Below are 10,876 nucleotides of genomic sequence, written 5' to 3'. Positions count from 1 at the left end.
CGGGATTGCAACCCTCGGTGTTGCTCCCGCGCCTCTCTCAGCCAGCGAGCGGGAACCGGTCTGTATGTGGGATCCGAACCCTCGGGCGGGAGCGCCGCCGCGCTTCCCAAGCGGCGCACTATCCAGTGCGCCACCGGGCCGGCCCTCTTACCCAAATGCTTCTGATGCCACTGGGGTTCCCACGGAAACACCTGTACCTCCATGACACCATGTGACTCATCACTCTGGGGCAGGGGTACATCTCCAGCTGACCCTGCTTTGTCACTGCGGTTACCTCAGACTTGTGTGTTAGAAGCAAATCCTCGTCATCCTGGACATGCCTTTGAGTCACAGGTCTTATGCAGCAACTAAGTCCAGGATCTAAAATAATAGGTGTGCCCATAAATGTTAAGCAAAACATCCCATTTGCACAGGTCAGGGGTATGGGGTCAAAATCTTGATGGGAAAACTGTTTCAAGAACTTGGTATCCAGACAATGATAAATACTCTAGAAGCAGAAGGTTTTCAGGGATTTATGTCAAAACAGAAACATATTTTCCGTGTGGTACTTTGTATTAGCTTCCTACTGCTGCTGTAACAAAGTACCACAATCTAGGTGTCTTGAAAACACACAGATTTATTTTCTTATAGTTGTGGAGGTGAGAAGTCCAAAATGGTTTTGTTAGAGCTGGTTCCTTCTGGTGGCTCCAGGGGAGAGTCCATTTTCTTGTTTTTTCCACCTTCTAGAGGCCACCCGCATTCCTTGGCTTGTTGGAAGAGCCTTCATAGCACATCACTCTGACCTCTGTCTCCATCATCATGACTCCCTCTCTGACTCAGGCCATCCTGCCTCCCTCCCATGTGGACTCTTTTGGTGAGATGTAGGGCCCCAGGATAATCTCCCACTTTAAGATTCTTAATTTAATCATATCTGCAATGTCCCTTTTGCCATGTAACATATTCACAGGTTCCAGGGATTGGGATGTGGACATCTTTGAGGGGCCATTATTCAGCTTACCACATATTTATTAAAAGGGAGAGTAATTTTTTTTTTAAGAAAAAGAATCCTCATCCAGGAAGATGCCCACTCCCAGTGCACCAACATGTTTTCGCGGGCTGAGGGCTGGCTGGGTGGTCTTGAGCCCCTCCTCAGTCCTTGTTGCTCGTTTTGCTTCATTTCTTACTGTGCTCACCCAGCTTTACCCGCTGCAGGTCACCTCCTGGCCGACTGCAGTCCCAGCTCTTCTCTCAATTCCTTTCTCCATCAACGGTTCACCTTCCCTGGATGGGAGGACACCATGGCTTCCCAAACCCTGGGCTTGATGGTTCTGGAGGTGGCTAGAGTTCTGGCCCCAACTGTGGGGGCCCACGTGGATTCAGGCTGGAGCTGGAGCCTATCGCAGCCTTGATACTCTCTGCTGTTCCTAGCCAGGCCAGCTCACACCAATGTGCCCCTCACTAGCAACCTCAGCTTCCCCTTCTCTGGGTCTTTCTCTGTGCTCTTCCCACAGGCAATGTCTGTCTCTGCCGGGGTTGGCAGTAATGTTGTATTTAGTCTTCAGTAATATCCTTGGTGTTGTCTCTCAGTCCATCTTCCGACTCATGAGCCCATTGAGCAAATGTTACTAAGGACCCACCATGTGCTGCTCTCAGCGCTGGGCATGCAGCAGAGAACATGCCAGATGAGGCTCTTGCTCAGCATCAGGGGAGACGGGTCTGAGAAACGAGTACGAGTGCCAGGTGGTGATGGGACTGTAAAGAAATTGTGCTTGGGGATGGTGGGGTGGGGCACTCATGCCTGGGGACAGGCAGGAAGGCTTCTTTGAGAAAATGACTCCAGGAGAGGACGTGAGGGAGTGAGGCCAGTGGATATCTGGAAATGGGGATCCAGGCAGAGGGAGCAGTGTGTGCAAAGGGCCTGAGGAAGGACCCTGGAGACCTTATTGGTGGGACAGTGTGGTGGCCGGCAGGAAGCAGGGTGAGCAAGGGGGTGAGAGGTAGGAGGTGAGGCCTGTGAGGGTGTGATGGAAAAGGAGGATACAGGGTCATCCGTCATAAGAAGTAATGTACAGGTGAGTGAAGGAATGACCAGGGCTGACCTGTGGTGGGGAGGAGGGTGGGTCTGTTTTTTTCTAACAGCTTTATTGAGAAATGATTAACATACCATAAAATTCACCTATTTAAAGTGTACAATTAGTGGTTTTGAGTCTACTCACAGATTGGAAATCATCACACCTGTCTAACTCCAGAGCATTTCATCATTGTCTTAGTAGTTTGGGCTACCATAACAGAATACCGTAGACTGGGTGGCTTAAACAACAGACATTTATTTCTCACAGTTCTGTAGGCTGGAAGTCCAAGATCAAGGTGCCAGCCGATTTGGTTCCTGGTGAGGGCTTCTTCTGTGTTTGCAGACAGCTGTCTTCTTACTGTATCCTCACATGGCAGAGAGACAGGAAGCAAGCCCTCTAGTATCTCTTATATGGTCACTAGTCTCATAGGTGGGCCCCACTGTCATGACCTAATCACCTCCCAAAGGCCCCCCCTCTGAATACTCTCACATTGGAGATTCGGGATTCAACATTTGAAATTTGGGAAGATACAAACATTCAGTCCATAGCAATCACTCCAAAAGTCACCCATGAGCAGTAGCTCCCCATCTTCCCCTGCCCCTGGCAACTGCTGATCTTTTTTATATTTCTATGGATTTACCTATTCTAGACATTTCATATAAATAGAATTTACAATATGTGACTTTTTTGACTGGCTTCTTTCACTGAGCATGATGTTTTCAGGGTTCATTCATGTAGAATGCGTTAATACTTAGCTCCTTTTTGTGGCCGAATAATATTCCATTGTATAGATATGCCACCTTTGTTTTATCTGTTCATCAGCTGATGGGCATTTGGGCTCTTTCCTCTTTTGGCTGTTATAAATAGTGTTGCTGTGAACATTCATGTACAAGTTTTTGTTGGACAAACTTGTGTTTTATAAGAACCCTCTGGGTGTTATGCAGAGTCAAATTTGGGAACCAGAGGTGAGAGAGAGCAGGGGGCCTGGCACCAGGCACACCTCAGATCCTCCAGCACCTCTCCTGTGGCCAAGCTCTTGTTCGTTCATTCCTTCAGAGAGTCCCTCCAGTGTTCGTATATTTTTGAGTACCTGCTATCTGGCAGCTCTAGGCAATGGCTGTGGATGCTCTGGCATGGTGAGTTGGACCCTAAACTAGTGAATACATGACATGTGTCATGGGCAAAACTCAGGCAAGTGAGGAAGCTTGAGAGGCTGTGGCAAGCAGGGAAGTCTGGCTCAAATTGAAGACCATGTCCTAATCCCCACAACCAGGTATCCTGGATTATTGGGTGGGCCTCATATAATCACAAGAGTCATTATAAGAAGGAGATAAGAGAGTCAGAATCAGAAAAGGAGATGTGATGAGAGAAGCAGAGGTCACAGAGAGAGAGATTGGAAGGTACTACGCTGCTGGCTCTGGAGAGGAAGGAAAGGGCCAGAAAATGCAGGCACCTTCTAGGAGCTGGAAGAAGTAAGGAAGCAGGTTCTCCCTTAGAGCCTCCAGGAGGAACCAGCCCTGCCGACATTTGATTTTAGGACTTCTGCATTCCAGAACTGCAAGATAATAAACGTGTTATTTAAGGCACTGAGTTTGTGGTAAGTTGTTACAGCAGCAGCGATGAAACTAATACACTTTCACCTCTTTGCCAGGCTACAGCAGGTACATGATAAATATTTGTTGAATGCGCGAAGCCATGTTTGAGGACAGGGCACTTAGGGTCAAAATAAGAGAAGAATCAGGGGACTCTCCCAGGCAGTTGTTAGGATCCTGGTTCAGTAACAGGCCCGAGGTCTTGGGGATTGTCCACTGTCCTTGTTTTTTTCCCCCCAAATTAAGAGCTCACTGGTTTTCTTTCAGGATGGGAGCCTAGACCTGAAGGCCGAGCATCACCCAAGGGGCAGGGCCTTCTTGCAGAGGAGCCACCCCATGCCACAGAAAAGGAAGGATTCCCAAGGGATGCTTCTTATCCCTCCACATTAGGGGAAGACCGGCAGTGTGAGGGCCAGGGCCAGGCCCTCAAGGAGGATCAGAATAATTTGAGGCAATCGGAATTTGGCCTTGAAGAAGCACCAATTCAAAATCAAGACTATGAAACTCTTAGACTTGAAGAAAGCTGTGTCCTGAGTTCAAACCCAAACCCATTCCCAGAGGTTTCTAGGAGAGAATATTACTATACTTATGACTCACAGGTTACAAACTCAGAACATAACTTGAGCTTAGTCAGTCAGCAGACAGCCTTCCCAGGAGAACAGCCCTTTGAAAGCAGTGACGGTCGCAGAGCTTCCAGTCAGGCCATTTCGATTACAGAACTCATGAAAAGCCAGGTGCAGGATAAACCCTACAAATGTACCGACTGTGGGAAGTCATTTAATCATAATGCACACCTCACTGTACACAAGAGGATTCATACAGGAGAGAGGCCTTACATGTGCAAAGAGTGTGGGAAAGCCTTCAGCCAGAACTCCTCCCTCGTTCAACATGAGCGAATCCACACAGGAGACAAGCCCTACAAGTGTGCCGAATGTGGGAAGTCTTTCTGCCACAGTACACACCTTACCGTCCATCGGAGAATTCACACAGGGGAGAAACCCTACGAGTGTCAGGACTGTGGGAGGGCCTTCAACCAGAATTCATCCCTGGGCCGGCACAAGAGGACACACACTGGAGAGAAGCCGTACACCTGCAGTGTGTGTGGGAAGTCCTTCTCCCGGACCACCTGCCTTTTCCTGCACCTGAGGACTCACACCGAGGAGAGGCCCTATGAGTGTAACCACTGTGGGAAGGGCTTCAGGCACAGCTCCTCCTTGGCCCAGCATCAGCGAAAGCATGCCGGGGAGAAGCCCTATGAGTGCCGCCAGAGGCTGATCTTTGAGCAAGCACCAGCTTTGATAAAGCATGAATGGGCAGAAACCCTCGGCTGTGACCCACCTTTGAGTCAAGATGAGAGGACCCACCGAAGTGACAGACCTTTTAAATGTAGTCAGTGTGGGAAATGTTTCATTCAGAGCTCTCACCTCATCCGACATCAGATAACTCACACCAGAGACGAAGAGCCCCGTGGACGTAAGCGAGGGAGAGAGCCACCCTTTGGCCGGAACTCACACCTTGGCCGGCATCAACACTTGAATTCGAGAGAGAACCCCGTGGGTGGGGCAAAGGCAGGGCAGCCGGGAAGCAGGGCTCTGGCCTTGTTTGACATCCACGAAATCATGCAAGAGAAAAACCCTGTGCACGTTATTGGGGTGGAAGAGCCTTCTGTGGGTGCTTCCATGTTATTTGACATCAGAGAATCCACATAGGAGAGAAAATCTGCAGATGACCTTTGAACCACAGGTATAAAAATGTGGTAAGTCCGCATAGTGTATTCATGGAAAGAGGGTCTGGGGTAGACTGTCAGTGGGGACTTCTAACTTGCTAAGGAAGTGGTGTTTCCCAAATACCTGAGATTGGCAGTTACCAAATATATCAAACTCAGTGCCCCTTTAACAACAGATATTTTGTGATGTTCCCTCCGTTAAATATTCCAAAATGAGTTCAGAGGTAATATAACCTACCCATACACGTGATGTCAAAAAATCAATATACAGTATCCTTTGTAAAGGGTAATTAAAATGAAAGTAATGTATGGTAATGTGATAAAGTATTGTGTATTGGGTGGGTGTGATATCTTACCTTGTCTGTGTGGGCCCAGTTACACCAGGAGACCCAGGCCAATAGCCTGTTGCTTGCAACTCATATGGTGTACAGTGTTGGCTATGGAAATACCATGAGGGGCATTCCTGCATGGGATGTGATTTTCCAAAGTAGTGACTAACTTGAATTTCTGGAAAACGTTGTGTAAATTTCAAGCATGCAGCAATTAATTTGTGTTTATATGTAAATTCGAGTTAGGATCTCAGTTCATATATGAGGATACTTCAAAAAGTTCATGGAAAGATTCATATTACTTTTAATTCTGTTTTTTCCCAAACTTTTTGAAATACCCTCGTATTGCAAACAAGTTATTTCACCCCTATGTGCATGATCCACTGTGACCAGTTCTGTGCCTCAGGGTCTTTGCAGCACTCTTGGCTCCCACCCACGTTTCATATCCCTCTTGCCCCAAATCGTGTGACAAAGAAGCCCCCATGAAATTCTGCAATATTCACTGGGAGGAGGGTCACAGCTCTGGTTAAAAACCACTGCCTCAGAGCATCCAATGTTGCTATAAGCCGGAAGATCTCAACTGGGGGTACTTTTGCCCCCAGGGGACATTTGGGGATGTCTGGAGACATTTTTGTTTGCCGTGAGTGGGGGAAGGGTGCTACTGGAACCTAGTTGGTAGAGGCTGGGGGTGCTGCTCAACATCCAACGGTGCCCAGGACAGCTCCTCAACAAAGAATTATCTAGCTCTGATTGTCAGTAATAACAAGATGGAGAAGCCCTGGTATAAACCCACCCAGCCCTAAAGCCAACATTTTCCAAATTCTACAAGTTGATTGGTCAGGGTTGTCCTAACAAATTATATAATTTTGTCTGTGTCTTGGGTTTTTTTGCTTGTTTGTTTGTTTGTTTTGGCAGCCAGCTGGTACTCATATAAGTTTCATTTTAATAAATGGTGTCATTAGCTAATTTATACACAGTGTACCTTGTAGTAAATCCTTTACCATTTTGCAGCATTCATAATTGATGTGAAGAAAAGAAGAGAATCCACTTATTTTTCTGAAAAATCTTTTAACATTTTTTGTGGACATTTTAAAACGTGAATAATATATTTTCACTGGTACCCACCTCATTACCCCTCTCTGGCCAGTGGAATATTTTCACATCAGTCCCAGAAGTCGTATTATTTCATCCATATTTCTGAATATATCTCTGAACGGCAAGGACTTTAAAAATATATATAACCATGTTGGTCCACAAACACAAAACCATTTTGGTAATCATACTGAGCCATAATTTGCCTTGTTTGCTGTGCACTGATGGTACAACAGCAACAGTGGATAAAACTGCTGGGCCTGAGTTCACATCAGGGCAGTGGCCCAGAAGTTATGCTTTATATCTTCCCCACTGGGCATTGTAGTAAAGAAAAAAAAAGTGCTTATTTTACTTAATGTCTGTAATGAAACAGAAAAAATTGTTAGTTTTATTAAACCTCAAGTAAAACTATATTGCCATTATCACATTTAAACATATCAAATATCTAGTATTCAAATGTCCCTGGTTGCCTCAAATTTTTTGTTTTGTTTTGTTTTCTATTTGTTTTGTTCTAATCGTGATCTAAAGGAGAGCCACACAATGCGTTTGGTTGATATTTTTCCTTCTAAAATCTCTAATCCCACTCTTTTTTAGTCTTATATTTGTTGAAAAAAAAAACAGAATAACCTAAATTTTGTCCGTCCCCCCACCCCCCCAGACTGTGCGTCACATACCCTCCTTGCTTTGGCCTGGTGGAATGACTTCTGATTCATCAACAAGCCACTGAGCTGTGCTGAGGGGCCTCATGAAGTCATGTGATTCCCACTGTTCTCAAAGCTCATCTCCCGACCTTGCATGGGGCCTCTGCTGGAGGACCACTAGAAGACCTTTCTCTCCACTGTCAATGCCAGGAAAAGCCAGACTTTAATTCATGTTTGTATATGAAGCAGGATATTCTAACATGACCATTTTACTGTCCACAGTGGGAAACTTCACCTTCATCATTGTGTTGCTTTCCTCCAAGTTTTCTCCTGAGGAAAGCAAGGGTTTCTGACCTTTATCCATGCCATTCTTGGCATAAAAGAATATTGTGCATCAAGGGTGTGGTCCTTGGTGTCTTGTAGCACTAGGGATATAAAAACAAAGGATTTAAACCTGCCTACTTTCTAAGCTAAAATGAAACAAATTATGGACTGTTCGTGAGCCATAGCTACAGCCGAATGCCTGTTCCACCAGGACACTAAGTCATATGGTCCAGTTATCCAGAACAGTTGCCTGTTAATGCACAGCTTTAACCAGGTCACTCTTTTGTTGGGTTTTCCCACTGCAGTTGCACTCTAGTGAAGTTAAACATACCATCAGCATCAAAAATTGGAAAGAAGGAAAATGGATTGTGGCATATCTCAGGATGCAAAAACTGGTTCCTGAAAATGAACTGCAGAAGGAATGCCGGATTGACAGGGTGTAGAGTTGAATGGAAGAATGCTCATCCTGGAAAAATATAGCGGCAGTTCTAATAACTGTGTTGGAATGGTTGAGCATCAGAACTTACTGCCATCAGAACTTCCTGTGTCCGTTTTTGTTCTTTGGATGCTGGGAGTGTCACAACTGATGGGGTTTCCATTGGAGCAGAGGTGGCTTCCAGGATGCTTGGAGACAGCTTTGCAATTCATCTCTAGAGGGTCTGCAAGACTCTGCTGATGCTCCGGGTATATTTCTCTGCACTCACCTTTTCCTCTGGGGTTGTCCTCACATGTTTCCTTTTTCAGGTCTCACTTTTCACAGAGACTCTGCCCTCATACCTTGGCCTCCACCACCTTCCATTTCATTCTCAACAGATAACCTTCCATCTACATAGCTAAGAAAAAGTGCATCTTCAAACAAACATGCCTCAATAATAGTTTTGTGAGGCAGTACCATTTTACAGACAAGGAAAATTAGGCATAGGACAAAAGTTACTAGTAACAAAAGGTTATACAGCTAAGAAGGGGTGGACTTAGTATTTGATGTCAACACCCAGTTGATAGTGGCTTCAACAAATTAGGCTTTGTTTGAAGGCTGTCTTTTTCAGCGGCCTGGCTATGTCAGAGCCAGTGTTTTGTGCTTTTCTCTCAACCTTTTCCTCATGGTCCCAGGGAGATGTCTACAGCTCCAGCCATACATCTGCGATCAAGACTGATGTTTCAAAGAAAAGGCTTTCCCAGAGCTGCCAGCACATGCCCACTTATGCCTCATTGGTCAAGGCTGGATCACAGAGCCACCCCTAATAACAAGGGGCCATGGAAAGCTAGTATTTAGCTTTTCTAATTTCTGTGGTGGAGACTGGTAAGAGAGAAAGGTCTTAAGAAGTGGGTGATATGTCCAGTCTCTTAGAAGAATCACCTGTAGTCCCCCATTTCCTTGGTGCCACGTCACACCTCACACCGTCTGTCTGCCCCTGCTACTTCACAGAAACTGCTGTGCCCACTCTCATGTGCCACCACCTCTTGGCATCATCCGTCTTCATCTCCTGGATTGTCTAGCCAGCTGACCTCCTTCTCGCAAGCCTCCACCCCCTTGTGTTCTAGGATTCCTTCCACCTCCTCAGGGGCTTCTTGTCCTCCCATCACCCCTCTTAAATATTGGAGTCCCTGGATCATTGTCTTGGGGGCCTATCTTGTACTCCAGTCCCTCCCGAAGTATCATACACACCCCTGGCTTTGTGCTACCTACTCCCAAATCTGAGTATCTGGTCCTTCTGAGTTCTGAGCTTCAGGCCCAGACAGCAGTTGTTTGCTGCTGGGCAGCTGCCCCTTAATGTGCCATAAACTCCAGGAACCCAGCCTACCCACAACAAAACTCTCGTCCCATCCAAACATGTCTCCAACCCCCTAGTCCCTTTCATGGGGGCTGTTGCCACCTGCAATCCATGCCATTATTGAAGCCAAAAATAAGTCTTCCTTGGCCTTTTCCCTTTCCTCACTCCATAAGAAGTTAGAGGTCCTTTTGACTTTATTATCTTGATCACCTTGGATCTGTTCAATCCATCCTGTCCACACTAATACTGCCAGTGCAAGATGGCCCCAAGAAAGAAAGTGACATGTTACTGAGTGGCCCAGCCAGGATATGAGCTGGACAGCCTGACACCAGAACCCCACTTTTGACCATTCTTCCTTTCCACCCCACCAGGTGTGGGGTGCGGATTTGGGAATCCTCTGGAGAGGGGGCACCCAGCAGTAACATCATGGTTTTAGATAACTCTAGAAGCCTGGCCTGTGATTGCTTCATTCCCCTACTTTGGCCTCCAAAATGGCAGATCCTCAAGTGAATGTTTTGACACTTCTCAGTGTGAATGCTGGGTCAGCTGAGGTTACAGAGTCCCACTGGGTAAGTTAGAATCAAGCACATCAAGCAGAAGGAACAGCAATGGAAATCTTTGCATATTTTCCATTTCTTGTATCAGTTCACATTTTCTTTCCTTTTTTGTGGGGGAGGAGTGGGGAGCAGAGTGGCTGGAGTACAGGGATCAAACCCTGGACCTTGGTGTTAGCAGCAGCACACTCTAACCAACCAAGCTAACTGGCCAACCTCGGTTCACATTTTCTAGGCATCATACTCCTGCTGATTTCCTTGTAGATATTTAGAAATGGATAAGAAAATCCTCAGGGGAAATTACTGTAAACTAGGGAAAAAACACGGTTTTTTTCTGTTTAGAAAAGTATCACAAATTCTTTGTAACAAAACTTGGAAAATGCAAAAAAGTGTGAAAAAGTATGAAAACATTTAACATTTAATTCCTCATACTTAAGCTATTCAGAGATGGTCATTGCCATTAAGATTTTGCTAATTTTTCTTGCAATTTTTTCTTAAAATATACATGTGTGAGTATACACATACATATATGGTACACTAGATCATATATACATAGACGAATATATATGTGTATAATTATCTGTGTTTAGAAATTTGGAATCCTTCTAGTTCTCTTGTAACATGTGCTTCTTCTATGGTTTGAGGATTTTTCCCAATGAATTTCATGTATCTTTTTAAATTACCTTTCAGAAGGATTGTAACATGTGTCCTCCACCCAGTGTTTTACCAGCCTTGAGTTTTTTCAAAGGGCATAGGGCTGTTTCCTATGCATTTCCAGTGTAAGTAAGAATTGAT

General features: G+C 45.6%; 1 protein-coding gene across 5 annotated transcripts in view; it reads left to right on the top strand.

Annotated features, from left to right (window-relative positions):
* Positions 1-10,170, top strand: part of ZNF8 (zinc finger protein 8) — a 17,266-nt gene extending 7,096 nt beyond the window's left edge. For 2 of the 5 annotated variants that reach the window (XM_008572199.1, XM_008572202.1), the window contains 2 exons: positions 3,911-5,399; positions 7,449-7,865. In XM_008572199.1, the coding sequence (XP_008570421.1) occupies positions 3,911-5,352 (1,442 nt within the window). In that variant the 3' untranslated portion in view covers positions 5,353-5,399; positions 7,449-7,865. Of the gene's footprint in view, positions 1-3,910; positions 7,866-8,060 lie in introns of those variants that run through there. The other 3 variants (XM_008572201.1, XM_008572200.1, XM_008572198.1) reach the window with 3 other exon arrangements.
* Positions 10,171-10,876: the final 706 nt, after the last annotated feature.

This window comes from Galeopterus variegatus, unplaced genomic scaffold (genome assembly GCF_000696425.1).
Source record: "Galeopterus variegatus unplaced genomic scaffold, G_variegatus-3.0.2 Scaffold764, whole genome shotgun sequence".
NCBI classification, from domain to species: domain Eukaryota; kingdom Metazoa; phylum Chordata; class Mammalia; order Dermoptera; family Cynocephalidae; genus Galeopterus; species Galeopterus variegatus.
This window is presented reverse-complemented; position numbering and strand designations above follow the sequence as displayed.